Here is a 22,853-nt window from a genome sequence, read left to right on the forward strand (position 1 = left end):
GATTTTTTGTAAGTGATTTTTACTTTTTTTATACATCTCTATATCTTCCATATCCCCTACATAGAGGAAAGATTAATAATATAATGCATTATTAAATATATATATATGTATTTTTTTTTTTTTGTAGAGACAGAGTCTCATTTTATAGCCCTTGGTAGAGTGCTGTGGTGTCACAAAGCTCACAGCAACCTCCAAACCTGGACCTAGGTGATTCTCTTGCCTCAGCCTCCCGAGCAGCTGGGACTACAGGCGCCCGCCACAACGCCCGGCTATTTTTTTGTTGCAGTTTGGTCAGGGCCGGGTTTGAACCTGCCACCCTTCGTATATGGTGCCAGTGCCCTACCCACTGAGCCACAGGCGCTGCCCTATTAAATATATATTTAAAATATTATTAAATGTATTAAAAAAAGAAATGTTGCCTGATGAGCACATGAAAAGTTAGCTTTACAAAATACCTAAACAAATAAGGAAGTACAAATCCTCAAGGGAGGCAGAACATAGCATCTCTTTTCAGAGTTTAAATCAATGGTAGTTCGCTTGTAATTCTTGGTAACTACAACCAAGAATGAAGGAAGTGTGGGCACTGCTCATTACTCTGAGGATAAGAAAATTAAAACTTTTGATACTAAGTATTGTAAGACAGTGTCTCCTGAGTCTTGAGTAAGACAATTCAAACAGCCAAAGTGTTCTGAGAGACTTTTTAAAGGGGCATTTTATAAAGAGGCAGATTTTATATTTAAAGAGGATTATTAAGAAGAAATAACACTGTCCATTTTAACTAACATATTTTACCTACTATACATATCATGACAATTTCTACAGCTATCTTGATTTTCTAGTATCTTCTACAATACCAAATGTAGCATCACGTCACTTATAAGTGGGAGCTAAATAAGATGTATACCTGGATGTGGAGAGTGGACTAATAGACACCGGCGACTTGGAAGGGGAAGATGAGGGATGAAGTTACTCAAGGAATATAATTTACAGACTATTCATGTGAGAGGTACCCTGTAAACCCAGACTTCACAACTCTGCATTATCTTCATGTAACAAAACTGTACTTAGATCCTCTAAATCTATAAAAATTTAAAAATCCTGTTTTTGTTTTTTTTTGTTTGATGTAATCAAAATATTCTTGTTTCTTTCTTTCACTTTATTTTTTATTAAATCATAGCTGTGTACAGTAGTGCAATCCTGTTTTCTTTTATTGAAAAAATATATAGCATCACTGGTGATCCATCTCTGCCTTTCTCAGATGTCAACACCTACCTCCAAAACACACACACACACTCTGCAGCCACAAGACCATAATGGGATAGACACTGCCAGGGGTGGAGGGTGGCTCATTTATTTAAACAGGGCTTTCCACATAGTGAGCTCTTCTTTAATGAGCATCCAGTTAGAATTCCTTTCATTTAGTCATTTCTATTCTGTTTTCAAAATACTTAAAATGTGAAAGTATTCTTTTCAGTCTCTTAATTAATAATTTAAAAAATGCTACTAAAAACATTTTAACTATCAATTCTGCTATATGCCTCTGTTGGAAAATTGGAAAATACAGAAGAGTACAAAATTGCTTAAAATTCATTCAAAGTCTTCTACTCAGAAACAATGACTGTTGATATTTCATGGCTCTTCTAGTCTTTTTTCCTATGGACAGAAATATGTATTTATAGTATTTTGATATTTCATATAGTTTTAATTTTTTCTTTCACCAGGTCCTGGCCGTATGTCATTTGACCAGGATGATTCAATTACTTAGGCCAATAGATTTTCTTTTCTACTTAACCCAGTTTGACACTTTTGGTTGCAAACAATCGACTATGTGTAATAGTCTTTCATAAATTAAAATCCGTTATATCCCTTCTAATTTCTAAATTTATTTAATTCCCCCCCTTAACTAGATTAGCTAATAAGGTTTTTTACTTAAAACTATTAAAATCAACCATGATGATGTTATTTTACTGTTCATCAGTATCAGTAGTTATGTCTGTTTTCCATTTTCTTGGCTCCTCTCCACTTCCTACTGAGCAGAACATGAAATGACTTATGCAGTAATGTGCTTATGTAATGAAGGCCTGTAAAATACACTTATCTCTACATGGAACTTTGGTAGCTTCCTATGGATCTCAATATTTTTCATTTCTTTCATTATTTTCTTGATACTTTGCATAAGTATATTTTCACTTTATTTTTGACTTGTAGTTATTTAGGAGGATTTTAAAATTCCCAGCCAGCCAAAACAGACACAAAAACAAAAATAAAACAAAATGGGCAGTGCATGTAGCTCAGTGGGTAGGGCGCCAGCCACAAACAACGAGGGTGGTGGGTTCAAACCCGGCCCAGGCTAACTAAACAACAATGACAACTGCAACAAAAAATACCCAGGCATTGGGGTGGGAGCCTGTAGTCCCAGCTACTTGGGAGGCTGAGACAAGAGAATCTCTTAAGCCCAAGAATTTGAGGTTGCTGGGAGCTGTGTCACCACGGCACTCTATCAAGGGTGACATAGTGAGAATCTGTCTCAACAAAACCCAATTCAAAATCAGACTAATCCACTTAACCATTTTTCTTTGTATTGTGATCATACAATGACATTTACAGTTTATACAGTTTCAAATACACTACTGTTTCTTTCTTTCTTTCCTTTTTTTTTTGTGGTTTTTGGCCAGGGCTGGGTTTGAACCTGCCACCTCCGGCATATGGGACCGGCGCCCTACTCCTTGAGCCACAGGCACCGCCCGGCTTTCTTTTTTTTTTTTTTATAGACAGAGTTTCACTGTGTTGCCCTTGGTACAGTGCTGTGCTGTCACAGCTCACAGCAACCTCCGACTCTTGAGCTTAGGTGATTCTCCTGCCTCAGCCTCCCGAGTAGCTGGGACCACAAGCGCCCGCCACAATGCCCAGCTATTTTTTTTTCTTTTGCAGTTTGGCCAGGGCTGGGTTTGAACCAGCCACCCTTGGTATATGGGGCCGGTGCCCTAATCACTGAGCTACAGGTGCTGCCCTACACTACTGTTTATGGCCTAGAGGTTTGAGATGAAAGCACATCAAACTTTAATTTATTCAGCTGTAAATTCTCAAATGTCAACTGTATACACAGCCTGATATATTTTCACCTAGTTTCCTTTTATAACTTCTCTTTTTTGAAGTTGTAACCCAATCCGAAGTTTTCCTTTTCATGGGGATGTATGAACACATTTATTTATATTCTGTCATTAACTAATATTTGCCTTTAGCATCACTTGTATTTCAGTACCTTTTCTTTTTATTGTAGTTTGTATTTGTATTCTATAGTAATACAGAAAGTAAAAATATTATTTGAATTCTATTTGCAGGTACATCCATACAAGGCCCTACTTCCATCTTTACTTTCCCTGTTCTTGCTGTGTTCCATTTCCTGATCTTTGTTAATTTAATATGAAAATTACAGATCCAGCTTATTATGATGACTATATTTAAAATTAGAAGCATTTTACTAAGAACATATTTTTGATTTTATATTCAATTTCAGTTTGGTATCCATATTCGTAAAAGCCACAGGCACACATTGCTAATTGATTTTGGTGTCTATTGCCAATTTTTCTAAGTTTCTCTTCTTAACTTTTTTTTTTTTTTTTTTGAGACAGTCTCATTTTGTTGCCCTTGGTAGAGTGCCATGGCATTATAACTCACAACAACTTCAAACTCTTGGGCTCAAGCGATCCTCTTGCCTCAGCCTCCCACGTAGCTGGGACTACAGGCGCTCTCCATGAGACACTCAGCTATTTATTAGAGATGGGGTCTTGCTCTTACTCAGCCTGGTCTTGAACTCTTGAGCTCAAGAGATCCCCACACCTCGGCCTCCCAAAGTGTTAAATTAACTTTTAATTATTCTCATGGCTCAAAAAGAAGGAATATAGCCTTCTCCTCTTTTGCCCAGTCCCAGTAGATACTTCCCTTTTGCCCCTGCTCCCATAAACATTCATTTCTTGTACACGCTTCCAGAGTTTCTCTTTTTTTTTTTTTTTTTTGAGACAAAGTCTCACTATGTCGCCCTGTGTAGAGTGCCGTGGTGTCATAGCTCACAGAAACCTAAAACTCTTGGGCTTAAGCGATTTTCTTGCCTCAGCCTCCCCAGTAGCTGGGACTACAGGCACCTGCCACAATGCCTGGTTTTTTTTTTTTTTTTGGTTCTAGTTCTCATTGTTGTTCAGCAGAGCCAGGCTGGATTCAAACCTGCCAGCTCTGGTGTATGTGGCTGGCACCCTAGCCACTGAGCTACAGGCACCAAGCCTAAAGTTTCTATATTTACACATAAACAAGTATGTATCTGTCCTTCCCTCTATTCCACAAAAGGTAGCACATTATGCACGTAGTTCTGCCCCTTACTTTCTTCACTTGAGATTTTTAAAAACTCTAACCTGTCTAAACATAACTGATTTCTTTGCACATGATATGACATAATTATTTTTCTTTAAAACATACTTTGTGCATGTTGTACTATCATCTCCCATGATTGAGTGCTATAGAAAACAAGCTCTTTAGTTGTAACCCGTTTTTTTCCACCTAAATACTTACACCATTTTCTTATTAGCTTTGAAATTTAAGATGTGTAAGTATATAGGTTGTTAACATTTTTAATTAAATAAAAAATTAAAAATTAAAAACATGAAAAAAACATTTGAAAAATGCTAAGAATTCAAATATTCTGAAACAATACTGTATGACGGTAAAATAAAGTCTCCTCCTCAAAGGCAATTCCTACCACTGGTCTCTGATAGAACCTTTCTAAAGTAATCTAATCCAGTGGTTCTCAAAGTGTGGTCCATGGCGCCCTGTCGCCCCCAACACCTTTTCAGGATGTTTGTGAGGTCAAGACTATTTTCACAATAATACTAAGACATGATTTATCTTTTAACATGTTGATATTTGCACCGATGGAATCTGAGCATAAATCAAAGCAGTGGCACAAAACTGTACTAGTAGTAATTACGTGATCCAGTGCCACATATTCACAAGTAAAAAAAAGAAAATGAAAAGACTCACATTTCACTTAAAACATCCATGCTCAGAAGTAAAAACCATTAATTTTATTCAATCTCAACTCTTAAATGATTGGAAAACACTTTTTAATAATCTGTGTGACAAAATGGGAACATTCGTAAAGCCTTTCTGCTCTCTACCAAAGTACCATAGTTGTCTAAAAGTTTGAGACTATGGGTATGCTAATTGTCCTGACCCGATCACTACACATTACATATATCAAAACATCACTATATACCCTATAAATATGTAAAATTATTATGTACTAATTAAAACAATCAATGCACTTTTTAAAAATGTTTGAGACCTGCTGATAAAACCATAGATGCGCTTATAAATATTATTAGCACTTGAACAATTATTTGAATTATGACATGCACTAGCTACTCTTTTCAAAGGACTTGAAAGAATGCTTGGAAGACAAGCTGTAGTTATTTAGACTTGGGTATCTGACAGATACTTTCTTTCTTTTTTTTTTTTTTTTTGTAGAGACAAGAGTCTCACTTTATGGCCCTCAATAGAGTGCTGTGGCTTCACACAGCTCACAGCAACCTCCAACTTCTGGGCTTAAGCGATTCTCCTGCCTCAGCCTCCAGAGCAGCTGGGACTACAGGTGCCCGCCACAATGCCCAGCTATTTTTTGGTTGCAGTTCAGCCGGGGCCAGGCCTGAACCTGCCGCCCTCGGCACATGGGGCCGGCTCCCTACTGACTGAGCCACAGGCGCCGCCCTGACAGATACTTTCTTACAGAGCAACAATGTGAGAATGATACTTCAAGGAAAACTGGTAGTATTTTTTGCCAATAATAAAAGTTCCACTTTTGAGTAAAAATTCAAAGTTTTAAAAACTTGTATCCTCCAGTGGGAATTTGATAGCTTCCTAATATTTAAAGCCTTTTTTGGTGAGATTGCTGGTACTATAAATCAAAATGATTTTTTATGTTGTATAATGAACTATGTTAACTTTTAGAAGAGTTGCTTAACTTAGGGAAGCAATAGTTTCTAAATGACAAAAGCAAAATACAAAATCTTGCATGGGTAAAAAGATCCATTCAAAGTCAAAATGGACCAAGAGATGCTGAAGTAACAGTACAAAATATTCACTAATATAGTTTTAGATTCCATATTATAAATGCCTTTTAAGAAACTATCACTTACTGAGTTTTGATATACTTTTGAAGAATATCCACAATCATTTGAAATGAAACATTGCTCCCTTTTCCTATCATTTATCTGTATGAGGCTATATTTTCTTTATCTGTGTGAGCCTATATTTTGTCATGTACTTTAGTCAAAATAACATATTGTAATGGATTAAATGCAAAAGCTGATATGAGAATCTAGCTCTTCTATAAGTCAGATATTAAAAAGCTGCCAAAAATGTAAACAATGCCACTCTTTGTTTTTAGAACTTTTTAAAAATAAAAATATCTTAAGATGTGATAGGTTTAATATTGTTATTTAAAGATTTAATAGAGCTTTGCATTTAATTTCTAATATGACAAATATTGATGTGTAAATTTTTACAAGAAAAACTGTTGAATTCTCAATCATTTTACAAGTGTAAATAGGTACTGAGACCAGGAAGCCTGAGAGCTGCTGCTCTAAGAGTAAAGAAGCTTGTAAAGATCATTAGCCTGTCGGTGGCTGAGCACGCTCCTCTGGAGCTCCGGGGTCCCGTTTCCACTACTCCTCCAGTCCCTGCCTTGATTACAGTGCCTTTCCTCTGAGGACCAAGCATCTCACGAGGCAACATAACCCAGCCTATGGACCTCTACTTCCTTCCTGCCTTGGTTCATGCTGGAAGCTGCCTGTGAATCACCAGGTACTCAATCTAACTTGTTCTGTTAGGGTCTAGATTATCCACACAGGCAAACTAGAGTTTTAAGTTGGGGAGGATGGCACTCAAAGTCTTTTTCTACATTTTTGGTTGCTGCCAGGTTCTCCTTCAGAGGATGAAGGTGAATGCATTTTTCTTAACCCATCCCAAATTCAGGTTGTAGAAGTTGCAACCTCGCTATGTTGCCTATGAAACACTATTATCAGTTTTCATGATTTTCAGACTTTATATTCCTGAGTATTTTACTGAGAATGCAGGAGGAGGCACATATAGCTTATTGCCATGCTGAGTAAAAGTCTGAAAAACTCACCTGCTCTGGGCTCATGTACAGTTTGGTCCCTACTTGTCCTGTGTGTCTGGCATAAGCTGGCATGGGGGTCAAAACTGTCTGTTCTTCCTCATCCTGGTCCATCGCAGTCACTAATCCAAAGTCTCCAACCTTAACCACATCATCCATTGTAAAGAATATGTTGGAAGGCTGGAAAACATAAAACAGATAAAAATACAGTCTTAGGGAGAATGAGAGAAAGTAACGAGAATTATTTAAATGACTACAGAGAAAGAAATATAAGAAACTGTATGTTCTCAAGTATACTTCTCTTTTAAAATGGGGTAATATGAAAATAAAAACAATTCTTCCATGCTAGACAAGCACTGTCAGTAAAGGAAAGGGAAGGGGAGGAAAGAGCTAGTATTTTTTGAACATCTACTTATCAGAGATCCACATTCCCTAGGGGCCAGGCACTTAATTTTTAATCTTATTATTTCATACATTCTTTCTGGACAAGCTTCTCTATATTTATGACTTAAGGCATAATAATTTTGTTGTTGTTGCAGTTTGGCCAGGGCTGGGTTTGAACCCGCCACCCTCAGTATATGGGGCTGGCGCCCCACTCACTGAGCCACAGGCGCTGGCCAAGGCATAATAATTTTAACAGTAATAATAATAGCAAATGAGGGCGGTGCCTGTGGCTCAGTGAGTAGGGCGCCGGCCCCATATACCGAGGGTGGCGGGTTCAAACCCAGCCCCGGCCAAACTGCAACAGAAAAATAGCCGGGCGTTGTGGCGGGCGCCTGTAGTCCCAGCTGCTCGGGAGGCTGAGGCAAGAGAATCGCGTAAGCCCAAGAGCTGGAGGTTGCTGTGAGCCGTGTGACGCCACGGCACTCTACCGAGGGCGGTACAGTGAGACTCTGTCTCTACAAAAAAAATAAAATAAAAATAATAGCAAATGAATATGTGTAGGTCACTATGAAAGTCTTGAGACAGACTGTATTACGGCCCATCATTTCACTTCTAAGAAACTCCGTCAGTAGTATCCTTTCTGATTTATCTGTGCAACTTTCAACGTGTCCGGCTTATTGGTGTTGCTGGGAAGGCTTCATTTGTTTCCGTCCATGTTGATTTTCTGTTTCTTGACTTTTTGTGTATCTCAAAACTTTTGTAATGACTCACACACAACACTTACAATGTTTCAGCCATTGTTCAAAGTAGCTTTACTCCTATCAACTCATAATACAACCCTGTTAGATAAGTCCTATTAGTACCTCATTTTACAGATGTGGAAACTGAGATCCAGAAGTTAAACATATTGTTTAAGTTTACCCAGCTAGCAGGTAGTGGAGCAAGGATTCAATGTGTCCAGCATTCAGTGTATTTCTTGCTCTATGGTAACTAATCACTAATGCTGAGTGAACGAAACAGACTGAACATTTGACTTGTGTCTGAGAGGGCAAATAGACCATCAATAGTAAGTGTTCTTAAACACTACCCAATACTGCTTCTTCTAAAACCCATATGCTTGCAATACTACAATCTACTCTCAGACCTCTGTCCTGAGTTCTAAACTTTCATGTGAAACTGTTCACAGAATACATCTAACCAAAGGTCTCAGGGCTCTTCAAACCCAGAGTACCCTACATGAAATATATCATCTTTCCCTTAGAGTCTATTCCACCCTGCAGGTAATATGACCACTATCTGTAGCCTTTGCACTAAGGAAAAAAGGAGGCCATTTAGCTCATGATATTGAATTTCATATTTCAAATACTACCAGAAAATAACTCTTGGTTTCCAAACTCCAAAATACAATTACAAATACAATTATACAATTTTGACTTTGGAGAAATGAAGACATTGTGTATAATTTAATCTATGGTAATAATTTGCAGCTGTCCCCAAAATAACCTTATACCAGAGACAATAATAGACCATGTTTACCACTTGGTTGAGTTCTTGTTTAAAAAAAAAAATGGACTATGTGGCCTCAGTGTCATATTTCCTCCCCACTCCCATCTTCTGAGGGCAGCTGGTATTTACTGAACCCTGCAACAGGCACGGTTTTGGCTCTCCAGCATCTACCTTCTGTGCTTCCACTAGGACAGCGTTTTTGAAACTTTTTTATCTCATAGGACACTTGAACCTATGTGAACCTTCTGTTGCACATTTAAATCATGTTGATTAAAAAAAGAGAAAAAAAAAAAGAATATACTTACTGTGCTTTGAACTTCTTTTGAAAATAACTTCCTGATCTTTAAAATTTTTGTGGCACACCTGAGATCCTCTCACAGAACACCAGTGTGCTGTGGCACACCAGTTGAAAATCACTGTACAAGAACAATCCTGACTTTACTGTGGGACACTGAAGTTCTTCCTGACTGTGCAGCACCCCAACTGTTTATGTGGAAGTCAGCCTGGCTCTCCAGGTGGCCTAAAGCAATCTGCATAATCTTATTCCCTGGCCAGGAGACTGATTTAGGGATGCATAGGTCCTGGGTTTATCAAGTAGAATGAAACTGAGGACTTCTGATCAATACTGGGAGAAAGCAATACTTTTCTTCCACCCTCTACTCTACCACCTCTAAAAGGCTTAAAGGAAAAACATGTGGCCCTAAGAATCTTTGGCAGCCAACCTGAGATGATGAGGGGAAAGCCTGTCTGAAAATGGAAGCAAGAAGTGGGGAAGGAGTAGGTTCTGGCTGAATCACTTGATCCTACCTAAAGCTTTACCTGAATCCTCAACAGTTCAGTCACATGGGCCAAAAGATTTCCTGTTCTGGTTAAACCACTATAAATGCTTTTGGTTGCAAACAGAAGAAAATTCAAAGTAAAATGATATGAAAATCTAGAACATGTCACACATCATACTGAGGCTGAGCAGGTGAACACAACAGAATGTCGTGTGCCCCTATGGAAAGCACAGGATAAATAAGCCTGGTGTGATGAGAACCATGAGGAAAGATTTGAGGAACTGAGAAAAACCCAGAGCAGACAGAATAAAAGACTAGAAGTCAGTCTGAAGAGGCTGGTACCAGAGTTCTGATGGCAAAAATATAGGCAAGATGTGAAGCTTTTTCAACCAGGAATAAAAATCTTGCCAGAATTTTCTTTGCGATTACACTAGAAATATTTAAAAGGAATTGTTTTTAGAATGTAATAGAACCTTTTGGATTTTTAGAGAAAGTAAACGGGAAATTAACTTTCTTCTTGGAATCTTTCTTGTGTACAGACAAAATACAGAAAAATCTTCAGATAACATTGTAGCACCGAACAGATAGCTACCAATATCTCATTTACATCACAAATCTGCAGATGATATTCATTATTAGTGAAAACATCATTTGTTGTCTTTGAACTTGGCTTCTGTGTACAGCAAGTGTTAAGGACAAGAAGAATATGTTTACCAGCTAGTTTTTTTCCATCAAATGACAATAAGCCTTTACCATATTCAAACCTAAACAGCTAGTATTCTCTCAAGTTAGGGGTGCCTATTCCTCTGTAAGCTGTCTTTTCCATTCCAGCAAAAATAATTTATCTCTGAATTTTTCATCCAGTGCAGAACAATTCCTGGTAATCAACTTGGGCTCATAGCAAAATCACTGAAGTACAGTAAGTATGTAACTAAATAACAATTACACTAGAAATAGGAATTACTTCTAATTCTTATTATCCCAAAACTCTTAAAATGTACTTCAGAATTTGAAAACCTGCTGCTGATTTTAGAAGAAAATAACTTTTCTCCAAACAGCTTCTTGCTTGAAACAAAAGTTTGTGATTACACAAAATGGAAAATACTTAAAAATGGATTCAAATCTGTTAAGAATTTAGGCTCATTTTTCATCAGAAAAATTTCTACATCCACTACGCATCTAGTGGTGACTGTTATGAATATATGGAATATGGTGAAAATTAGTTAAACCAATGTTCCATATAGTTATTTTGCAGAAACACCTACTAAGGAAATGCCATGTTTTTAGTAAGACTCTTGAACCACCTGGTTAACCATTTATATATATATACATAACCCAGGTGTGATGATACATATATATGTATGTATTTTTTTCTTATTATTTGGACTGTATTTCCTAGAGACAACTAGTTAACCATTTGCTATCTTTTTCCGTCCAGCTTCTCACCTCTTCCTCCAAAGCCCAAATAATTCAGAAATAGGGGGAAAAGTATAGGGATCTGCCTCAGTTCAGAGCTGGCCAATGAAAGAACTCATTTCACTTGGGTCCCTTTTACCTGCTGCTTCAGTAGAGTACCCAAAGCCATAGAAAAACCAGGTATATCAGTTCATGGTGGATTTTATCTAAAGATTCCCCCCCCATCTGGACTAGGAATATCATTTATTGTAAAATGAATGCAGACAGGTTATAGAAGGAGATGCAGGGTTTGCCTGAAGTTTTCCAATGTGAGACTTCTCATTTAGGCTACTTTCCTAGATCTCTGCTCCCAGATGCCTCTGCTCCTAGGGGTCCTTCAGTTAAAACTGATGAGTACTGCAAGTACTGCCCTAAATCATAAAATATCAGGTTGACACCCTGGTGTAACGTTGCACAAATACAGACCTTGAGGTCCCTGTGCATAAGTCCTTTACTGTGCAGAAACTCCACGGCCTCTGCGATCTGCAGGAAGATGTGCAGACACACGCTCCTCTCTCTCTCCTCTATGGTGCATCGCCGGTTCATCCAGTCCTTGAGGTTTTCCTTTCTGCATAGCTGCATCTGAATATAAAGATACACCTTTGGTGAACTGGGCTGGAGTTTTTCCGTGGTGTTTTTGGTGAGGTCTAAACTTAAAGTGGTTGGTCTTGGAGGAGAAATGGACAAAGTAGCTTCAGAAGAAGATTTGGTACTGGAGTGCTTGACAGCAGTTAGTTTATTAGCATAATGGTTGCCGACATGCAGTCGGTTAGTTTTGGGCTCTTCTTTACTGGACGCATTATCACAGCCAGAGTCTTCAAATACAATGGAAGAGGAGGTTCTCTCCCTGCACCTTACATCAGCAGAAGCTTCCGACGGACAGAGTTCAAAGGAGTGCCCCTCGTCATTGCCATCCACAGTACCATCTTCCGAATCACAGTCTGTAAGGCAACTGTCTTGGAGGTTGTATGCTGCATCCTCTGACTCACTGATATCTTCATGGTCCACTCCTGAGAATTCCAGTGGAGAGAACTGGCTCTCAGATGAACTTGTCTGGTCATGGGAAACTCCTACTGAGAAAGATATGCTTCCTTGTGGTGAAGGAGCTATGATTTCAATATGTTCTTTTGGAGAGAAAGGATCCATTCTGCGTATTTTAACTGACGGTGCATCCGTTGGGGTAGGAGAGCTAAGTTGCCAGTCTGTGCTAAAAGTGGAAGAAATACAAAGGAGTGAGTGAATAAATATTGATAAAAGTATTTGAACTTCACCCTTTGTGTAAAAGGCTTTTTATCCTGGATGGTGCCTTTGGCTCAATGAATAGGGCACTGGTCCCATATACCGAGGGTGGTGGGTTCAAACCAAGTCCTGGCCAAACTGTAACAAAAAATAGTCAGGCGTTGTGGCAGGCGCCTGTGGTCCCAGCTACTTGGGAGGCTGAGACAAGAGAATGGCCTAAGCCCAAGAGCTGGAGGTTGCCGTGAGCTGTGATGCCATAGCACTCTACAGAGGGCGATAAAATGAGATTCTGTCTCTAAAAAAAATAAAAATAAAAAAATAAATAGATAAATAATAAAAATAAAAGGCTTTAGCCATAAAAAAGCCAGTTATCAGCAACAAACAACAAAACAACATATAGACTAAATAAAAACCTGCTATGTGAGGTAGAGAACATCACATTCCACCCACTCCTTCTAAAAAGCTGGATTTAAAAGCTTAATTTTATACATGAAACAATTGTCTCGAACTGTCATCTCAGAGCAGCCAAAGCCTTTTTATGCAAAGCAAGGACTCTAATTCTGAAGCCCCCGTCCAAATTAGGACAGCAGCTCCCAGGGCCTTGAGACCAGGAACCGCTTCACTTGGTCCTTCTGTGGTTTCAATATTGACTGAGTCTATAATAAGCATCACTTTAACAAGGTACTTCCTTTGGATCTAATGCTGCTTGGGTAAGTTAGGCAGGAGTTTACTCCAGCTGTTTGCCTCACACTTGCTTCTTCCTTGTTTGCATTTAGTAGGTTTTGTGTGTTTTATTTGTTTGTTTGTTTTTGAGACAGAGTTTTACTTTGTTGCCTGGCTAGAGTACTGTGGTATCATCATAGCTCAGCAACCTCGAACTCCTGGGTTCAAGCCCTCAGCTTCAGGAGGAGCTGAGATTATAGGTAGGTACCATGATGCCCAGCTAATTTTTTTCTATTTTTAGTAGACACTCTCATGCTTTCCTTTAGTAATTTTTTTTTTTTTAGGCAGTAAATAATTCAAAAGTTTAATTTGCTATTTCTTGACATATTGACTTTCAAAAGCATGACCTTAAAGATTGTCTGTAAAAGAAGTGTTAAATATTGTTTGACATTATACATAAACCACACTAAAATGCTTTTCAATAAATAAAAGGCAGCATTTTAGTAGACCAAGGGAAATTAGATTGGCATAATAAGATCAAAAATACAAAGTAAATATTGCTACCTTCTCTCCAGACCTCACCTTTAACAGGCTAATGAACACCAATTAAAACACCAGTGAGTCTTGTTTGGTTCTGAGACAGTGAAGGGATTTCCCCAGTATTTAAATATATTTACATAATCAGTTATATAAATCTTAATATAAAACCAGTCTTCAATAGGTTTTGGGATGGCAGTTTACTACCTTTATGAACAGATGAACGCCACTAATTAAATCTAATCATATCTTTAGAAAGGGAAAACAGTGATAGCATTTACTGAACTGGATTCACTATCAAAATCCAAGAAACCGATCATACTCATTTAACCACAAGCCAGTCTTAGTTAAATCAGGACTGTCCAACAAAAATATTCTGTCACTCATTCATGATCTGAATTCTGGTAAATGAGACCAATCAAATTATGGTACACATAAAAAAAGCTGTGAGATATTTCTATTTTGTAATAAATAAGGCAGTGGCCAACTATCACTCGTTAGTAGCTTTTTTGATGTAAGCTATCAAGTCTGTCCTTTCTCCCTTCTTCATGCTGGTGAAGATCATTTTTGTTCCAGGGATGTACTTCTTGGGATTCTCCAAATACTCCATCAGCATATCCTCTCCCCAGGTTATGCCTTTGTTCTTACTGGTGTCTGTGTAAGAGAAGCCAGCAGCCTGACCTGTATTCTGCCCAAAGAGACCATGGAGATTTGGCCCAGTCTTGTGCTTGCCTCCTTTTCCACAGATTGGCACTGGGCACACTTCTGAACAAAAATCTTCTTGCCTTTCTCAATATCACCCATATTTAATTCACTCTTTGGTTGCTGATAGTACAAAAGTTCTGGGCTGGAAGCCGGACATCCCACTCTCTCTAAGTCCAAGGACACTTCAGGCTGCGCCTATGTACTGGTGTTTCCTTTAGTGATTTTTAAAGGGCCTATAGCATACCATAGTTAACATGGGAAATATCTTGAGGATATCTAAATTTTCGTATTTTTTAATTATTTAAAATTACTTAAAAGGAGTTGTAAATTGTTAAAGGCTAAGAGAAAAAATACATTTTTTCTTAAAAAAGAATGGAGACAAACAGCTGAAGATAATACCTGATAATGAGAAAAGTCATTGTAAACAGCTCAATCACCATTCATTGAGCCCTATTTTAAAAAGTTTTTAAAATTATAATCTCAAAAACGAAATCAGAATTTCACTTAGCAAGTGGTTAGAGAATTTTCTAAAACAAGACAGAATAGAACTCAGTTGTTCTTTTCTTAAAAAGAAAACCCTAAATTTATAGCAAAAAAATACCTTAAAAGAAAATACTATTTTTTTTTTTTAAATGGTGTTTTATTTTTCCCACAGGATCCACATTTTTTAAGAGACAAATTCTCACTCTGTGCCCTGGGTAGAGTGCTGTGGCGTCATAGCTCACAGCAACCTCAAATTTTTGGGCTCAAGCAATCATCTTGCCTCAGCCTCCCAAATAGCTAGGACTACAGGCACCTGCCACAATGTCTGGCTAGTTTTTCTATTTTTAGTAGGAACAGAGTCTTGCTCTTGTTCAGGCTGGTCTCCAACTCCTGAATTCAAGCAATCCACCTGCCTTGGCCTCTAGAGTGCTGGGATTACAGGCATGAGCCACCATGCCCAGCCAGAAAATAGTATTTTGATTTTTTTTTTATTGTTGGGGATTCATTGAAGGTACACAGAACCAGGTTACAGTGATTGCATTTGTTAGGCAAAGTCCCTCCTGTAAGGTGTGTCCCGCCCCCAGAAAATATTAATTTTTAATCTATGTCTAACAAAGTTACCTTTCATCTTTCAGCCAAATTTCATCCATCTTTTCTTGCCACTTCTCTGGTGGTGCTTCCAGCCAGGCATTAAAATATCTAACAATTCCTGGATGTTCCAGCTTGGCCAAAGCTTTCACCTCTCTCATTACCTTCTCCCGAGCCAATTCTCTGATGGAGAGAAAATAAGTATTTAAGGTGATGGATATCCCAATTATGCTGATTTAATCTTTACAAATTATATGAATGTATTAAATTATCACATACGCTTCTAAAACACGTACCCCTATTATGTATCAATAAAAAAAAAACCTAAAAAAAGAAAACTAGTCTGAAAAAAGAGAAGAAAAAACAAGGTGAAACTAAAGATTGTTCATATCTGTATATTCAGATCCAAGAGTGAAAACAGAAAAAGAATAAAATGAATTCTCCCTGGAATCTAAAATTAGGAACAGAAGAGTTAGCATAGGGTATAATTGTAAAAGCCACATAGCAAGCCATTTTTAAGAAATACATCTATTTTAGTATTTTTTTTTCTTCTGGAAGTGCTACAAGTACATATTACCCATTCAAATAAAGTTTTCTTGGCTGACTAAAAGGAATCATGACAACTCACACAACTTAACATTTGTTTTCATTAGCAAGACCAATGGGTATGACTGAACAGATAAGACAGTTCGTATCCCAGCTCAGCAGGACAGAGAAAGAGCACCCCAAAGGGCACATATTACAACCCCAAGCTTAGATAGCTTTCCTAATGGATCTAATACGACATTTCTAGGAACCCTACCATTACAACAAAAATAAATACCAATTATATCCCTCTTCCTTCTCCAAGAATGTCAGCTACTCAGATTTTTTTTCTCCCTGTGTTTTGTTAATATTCCCCATTCTCTTAATCTAAGAATCCTGGTACATTTTTAAATTCTCCAATATCTAGGTTCCCACATTCAGTTACCAAACCCTATCAGTCCTCCTTTTCATACCTTCCCCTGATCCCTTATTTTAGAAAGTCTTTTTTTTTTTTTTTGTAGAGATAGAGTCTTACGTTATCACCCTTGGTAGAGTGCCTGTTTTTGTGCCAGTACTATGCTGTTTTGATCACTATCAATTTATAGTACAGTCTCAGATCTGGTAGCATGATTCCTCCTGCTTTGTTTTTATTGCTCAGTAATGTTTTGGCTATTCGAGGTTGTTTCTGATTCCATATTAAATGAAGTATTATTTTTTCAAGATCTTAAAAATATGACAATGGAGCTTTAATAGGAATTGCATTAAAATTATATATTGCTTCGGGTAGTATAGACATTTTAACAATGTTGATTCTTCCCAGCCATGAGCATGGTATGTTTTTCTATTTGTTAACATCTTCAGCTATTTCTTAAAGTTTCATAGTTCTCTTTGTAGAGATCTTTCATGTCCTTTGTTAGGTATACTTCCAAATATTTCATCTTCTTTGACACTACTGTGAAAGGAATAGAGTCCTTGATTGTTTCTTCAGCTTGGTTATTGTTGGTATACATAAAGGCTACAGATTTATGGGATTTATGGATGTTAATTTTGTAGCCTGAGACATTGCTATATTCCTTGATCACTTCTAAACGTTTTGAAGTAGAATCCCTAGTGTTTTCCAGATATACGATCATATCATCTGCGAAGAGTGAAAGTTTTATCTCTTCTGATCCTACGTGGATACCCTTGATAGCCTTTTCTTCCCTAATTGCAATGGCTAAAGCTTCCATTACAATGTTAAAGAGCCATGGAGACAATGGGCAACCTTGCTTGGTTCCTGATCTAAGTGGAAATGATTTCAATTTAACTCCATTCAATAGGATATTGGCTGTGGGTTTGCTGTAGATGGGCTCTATTAGTTTAAGAAATGTCCCTTCTACACCAATTTTCTTAAGTGTTCTGATCATGAAGGGATGCTGCATATTATCAAAAGCTTTTTCTGCATCAATTGAAAGAATCACATGGTCCTTATTTTTTAGTTTGTTTATGTGCTGAATTACATTTATAGATTTACGTATATTGAACCAGCCTTGAGACCCTGGGATAAATCCCACTTGGTCATGGTGTATAACTTTTTTGATGTGTTGTTAGATTCTGTTTGTTAGGATCTTATTGAGTATTTTAGCATCAATATTCATTAGTGATATTGGTCTATAATTTTCTTTTCTTGTTGGGTCTTTCCCTGGTTTGGGGATCAAGGTGATGTTTGCTTTGTAGAATGTGTTGGGTAGTATTCCTTCTTTTTCTATATTTTAGAAAAGGTTTAGTAATATAGGTACTAGTTCTTCTTTAAAGGTTTGGTAGAATTCTGACATAAAGCCATGTGGTCCTGGGCTTTTCTTTTTTAGGGAGGTTTTGTCTAGTTGATGCTATTTCAGAACTTGATATAGGCCTGTTCAACATTTCCACTTCATTCTGGCTAAGTCTTGGTAGGTGGCGTACTTCCAGGTATTGGTCGATTTCTTTCAGATTTTCATATTTCTGAGAGTAGAGTTTCTTGTGGTATTCATTAAGGATTTTTGAATTTCTGAGGGGTCTGTTGTTATTTCATCGTTACCATTTCTGATTGATGAAATTAGAGACTTTACTCTTTTTTTCCTGGTTAGGTTGGCCAAAGGTTTATCTATTTTATTGATCTTTTCAAAAAACCAACTTTTGGATTTATTGATCTGTTGTATAATTCTTTTGTTTTTAATTTCATTTAATTCTGCTCTGATTTTGGTTCTTTTCTTTTGCTGGGTTTGGGGTTGGAGTGTTCTTCCTTTTCCAGTTGCTTGAGATGTCCCATTAAGTTATTAACTTCCTCTCTTTCCATTTTCTTGAGGAAGGCTTGCAGGGCTATAAATTTCCCTCTTAGGACTGTCTTTGCAATATCCCAGAGATTCTGGTAATTCGTGTCTTGATTGTTTTTTGTTCCAAATTTTGGTGATTTCCTTCTTAATCTTGTCTGTAACCCATCTATCCTTCAGCATAAGGTTTAGTTTCCATGTTTTTGTATGGGTATGCAGGTTCCTGTTATTGAATTCAACTTTTATTCCATGATGGTCTGAGGATGGAAGGAATAATTTCTATTTTTTTTTTTAATTTGCTGAGGTTAGATTTGTGGCCTAGGATGTGGTCGATTTTGGATTATGTTCCATGGGCTGATGAGAAGAATGTGTATTCAGTTTTGTTGGGATGAAATGTTCTATAGATGTCTGTTAAGTCCAGATGTTGAATGGTTAAGTTTAAATCTAAAATTTCTTTGCTTAGCTTCTTTTTGGAGGATCTATCCAGCACTGCTAAAGGGGTGTTAAAATCTCCAACTACTATGGAAGTGGAGGAAATCAAGTTGCTCATGTCTGTTAGAGTTTCTCTTATAAATTGAGGTGCGTTCTGGTTGGGTGCATAAATATTAATAATTGAAATCTCATCATATTGAGTATTACCTTTAACATATTGAAGTGTCCATCCTTATCCTTAATTATTTTTGTTGGTTTAAAGCCTATTGCATCTGCAAATAGGATTGCAACGCCTGCTTTTTTCTGCTTTCCATTTGCCTGGAGTATAGATGACCATCCCTTCACCTTGAGTCTATATTTGTCTTTTAATGTAAGATGCGAATCCTGTATGCAGGAGATATCTGGCTTGAGTTTTTGTATCTAGTCAGCCAACCTGTGCCTCTTTAGAGGACAATTTAAACCATTCACATTGAGAATATTGATAAGCCTTTTGAGAGTCCAGTGGACATTTTTAATCCTTTTGCGACTGTGGAAGTTGGAATTTGATTAAAATTTTCTGGGTGGGTTTACTTTCGTGGTGGAGGATTACGCTGGTCTTTATGGAGGATAGGTCTGAGAATATCCTGGAGAGCTGGTTTAGTTATGGCAAATTTCTTCAACATGTGAATGTCACTGAAGTATTTAATTTCTCTGTCATAAATGAAACTCAGTTTAGCTGGGTATAGGATCCTGGGTTGAAAGTTATTTTGTTTTAGGAGATTAAAAGTTGATGACCATCCTTTTCTAGCTTGAAAGGTTTCAGCAGAGAGATCTGCAGTTATTCTAATATTCTTCCCCTTGTAGGTAATGGTTTTCTTTCGTCTGGCAGCTTTCAGAATTTTCTCCTTCATATTAACTTTAGTGAAATTGATTATGATGTGTCTTGGGGATGTCTTATTTGGGTTGAGTTGTGCTGGAGTTCTGAAACTGTCTGCTATCTGAATTTCAGAATCTCTTGGCATGTCTGGAAAGTTCTCTTTCATGATCTCGTGGAGAAGAGACTCTGCCTTGTGAAGCCACTTGGTCGTTTTCGGGGATCCCTATAAGACGAATATTGGTTTTCTTCGAATTATCCCAGAGCTCTCTGAGAGAGTGATCTGCTTTTGCCCTCTATTTCTCTTCCTCTTTGAGAGTTTGGGAGCATTTGAAAGCCTTGTCTTCAATGTCAGAAATCCTTTCTTCTGCTTGCTCCATTCTGTTACTGAGGGATTCTACTGTGTTTCTCAGATCTTTGAGGGCTACAACTTCTTGTCTCAATGTGTCAAAATCTTTTGTCATTTGGTCTTTGAATTCGTTGAATTCTTGGGATATCTTTTGGGTTACTGCTTGGAATTCTAATTCGATCTTATTTGCTATCCAGATTCTGAATTCGATTCTGACATCTCAGCTATTTGTGCATGGGATCTTGTGCTTGTGTTTGCCCCATTGATCCTTGGGGGAGTTGATCTACTCTGATTATTCATATTGCCAGAGTTGTTCTGTTGATTTCGCCTCATGATTGTTTTTCACCATTGCCTCTGGCTGTCCTCAGACTTGGGGAGGTGTCTCTCTAAGATTAGACCCCAGTGGGATCACTCTATTGTTGCTGGATCTTTGTAGGGAGTGACCCTGTGTAGTTCCTCTGGGGCTGCCCCAGCCAGGGAGTTCTGGTTGTGGAAGCAGCTCCGGAGTGTGACCCACCTGGACCAGCAACAGGGCGGGAGGTGGCGCGCACGTTTCTGGGAGTGCCTGGCACCCAGTGACTTTGGCACAGAGAGCCCAAGGCTCCAGCAGTCTCTGGCCAGGAGAAGGGCTCTGCGTAGAGGCAGGGAGGGTTTGGGAGGGCACACGGCTGCCAGAGTCCCTGGCCAGACGAGCAGGCTGGTGTGGAGGCAGGGAGGGTACAGAAGGGAGGACGGAGCATTGCACGGCTCCCACAGTTCCTGGTTAGGGCACGCGGAGGCCCGGCTGGCGTGGGTCACGGGTTGGGGGTTGTGGCGCAGCTCTTATGGAGGTCCAGGCATCGCCAAGCCCAAGAGTTTGAGGTTGCTATGAGCTATGATGCCACGGCACTCTACCCAGGGCAACAGCCTGAAGCTCCAATGTGCTAATAAAGCGAGTCTCACTCTGTCCCTGGGAGTTAAGGCTGTAAGGCAGCTCAATCCCTGCCTTTAGGCTGCTCAGTCAGTAGGTTACTAGCTCCCACCAGATCCTGGCTCTGCGACCCTGAGGGTGAAGCTTGCCAGAGCAGTTCTCTCACAATGGCTCCCTGCTGCCCACAGCCGAACACTATTAGCTCCATCCGGCTCAGCGGCTCAGTCTGGGGCCCTAGACAATGATCAAAGTTCTCCGCACTGTTGCTCAAGCTCTCCCCAAGGCAGTTCAACTGAGTGCCAAGTCCAAAAACACCGAAACAGTTCACAGATAAGGCCTTTCCGGTTTGCAGTCTCACTGCTGCTTGTACTTACGGCTGCCGGCGGGATTAGGTTGATTGAACACACGTAACCACTTGCCAGTTTTCCACTGTTTTTGTCCTCCTCTTGGGATCCAGAAGTCCCTTGCTGACTCCCTGTATCCTCAGAGGGATGATTATAGGCAAATCCCACCAGCCAGAGATGCCTGGAGTCTTATCTCCCGAGACTCACTGTGCCCTGTTGCAGGGAAGCTGTTACTCGGCCGCCATCTTGGATTGTTCAATAGATTATTTTTAAATGCTATGATTTATTAAAGTCTATTATAAGTCATTAAGGCAAAGTCTTGAGTTGTTAAGAATCCGAAACAGGGCACACTTTTAAAGTAAGTGCAAAGCAATCTGCTACACAAATAGATTACAACTTTTAGACAGCTAGTCATCTGGTAGCAAAGTGCTACCAAAGACTTGGAAGGTCAGAAACCATTTTTTATTCTTTTTAAGACAAAGTCTCACTTTGTCACCCTGGGTAGGTTACTGTGGCATCACAGCTCACGGCAATGTCAAACTCTTGGGTTCAAGACATTCTCTTGACTCAGCCTCCTAAGCAGCTGGCACTACAGACCCTGCGACAATGCTTGGATTTTTTTTTTCTATTTTTAGTAGAGATGGGGTCTCACTCTTTCTCTGGTTGGTTTTGAACTCCTGAGCTCAAGCAATCTGCTTGTATCAGCTTCCCAAAGTGCTAACATTACAGGCGTGAGGTGCCATGCCTGGCTGGAAACCATGTTTTTTACAGTATCTATGAAGTACAGCAAGATATTCTGCCCATGAGATTAGATCATACAATGTTAAGTCGAAGTATACTGAAGGTACCACCCATTACCTATTGGGTAGATGGATCCTCTTGATAGCATAATTGCAGTCATCTACTTTGTTTCTAGCTTCAAAGACAACTCCAAAGCCACCACGACCCATGCATTGAATTGGTTCAAAATCTGTTAGATAGCTAAAGAAAAAAAAAAGTACATTTTAAGAAAGTTTGCAATAGTTTAAAGTTTGTTGTAAGGTAAAAAATAGTTGCATTAAAAATGTATAAACTTAGTAAGCTCATAGAACTCATTTTACATAAGAGTTTCATTTACATTCTACTTAACAGCATTCTTAGTTTTTCTGTTTGTATAATAAATAAAACAAACAAATCTTTATAAATTTCCTTGTAAAACAAAAAACAAAAAAGCTTTGTTTAATTGGGAATTACTTGTTAGTCACGTGCTCTTACAGCATTTGTGCTGCTGTTTTATCTAATACTTCTATCATCTACCAACATATCACATTCTTAATTCTCTTCTTACTTTTTGTGGCACTTGATACTCAATTAGAAAATACATTTTATTTTTATTCATTTATTTATTTTTTTAGACAGAGTCTCACTCTGATGCCCCGATTACAGTGCCGTGGTATCATAGTTCACAGCAACCTCAAACTCTTTGCTCAAACGATCCTCTTGCCTCAGCCTCCCAAGTAGCTGGGACTACAGGCACCGGCCATAATACCCAGCTAGTTTTTCTATTTTTAGTAGAGATGGGGTCTTGCTCTTGCTCAGGCTGGTCTCAAACTCCTGAGCTTAGGCTATCCACTTTCCTTGGCCTCCCAAAGTGCTAGGATTATAGGTG

At 38.5% G+C, this 22,853-nt stretch overlaps 1 protein-coding gene across 1 annotated transcript in view; it reads right to left on the reverse strand.

Annotated features, from left to right (window-relative positions):
• EIF2AK3 (eukaryotic translation initiation factor 2 alpha kinase 3) overlaps nucleotides 1–22,853 on the reverse strand; it is an 84,627-nt gene that overhangs the window by 9,683 nt on the left and 52,091 nt on the right. The window contains exons 11-14 of the mRNA XM_053588075.1: nucleotides 22,064–22,186; nucleotides 15,538–15,687; nucleotides 11,716–12,496; nucleotides 7,178–7,345 (exon numbers count right to left, since the gene is read on the reverse strand). Coding sequence (XP_053444050.1) covers nucleotides 7,178–7,345; nucleotides 11,716–12,496; nucleotides 15,538–15,687; nucleotides 22,064–22,186 — 1,222 coding nt within the window. The remainder of the gene's footprint in view (nucleotides 1–7,177; nucleotides 7,346–11,715; nucleotides 12,497–15,537; nucleotides 15,688–22,063; nucleotides 22,187–22,853) is intronic.

This window comes from Nycticebus coucang, chromosome 4 (assembly GCF_027406575.1).
Source record: "Nycticebus coucang isolate mNycCou1 chromosome 4, mNycCou1.pri, whole genome shotgun sequence".
In the NCBI taxonomy this organism is placed as follows: Eukaryota; Metazoa; Chordata; class Mammalia; order Primates; family Lorisidae; genus Nycticebus; species Nycticebus coucang.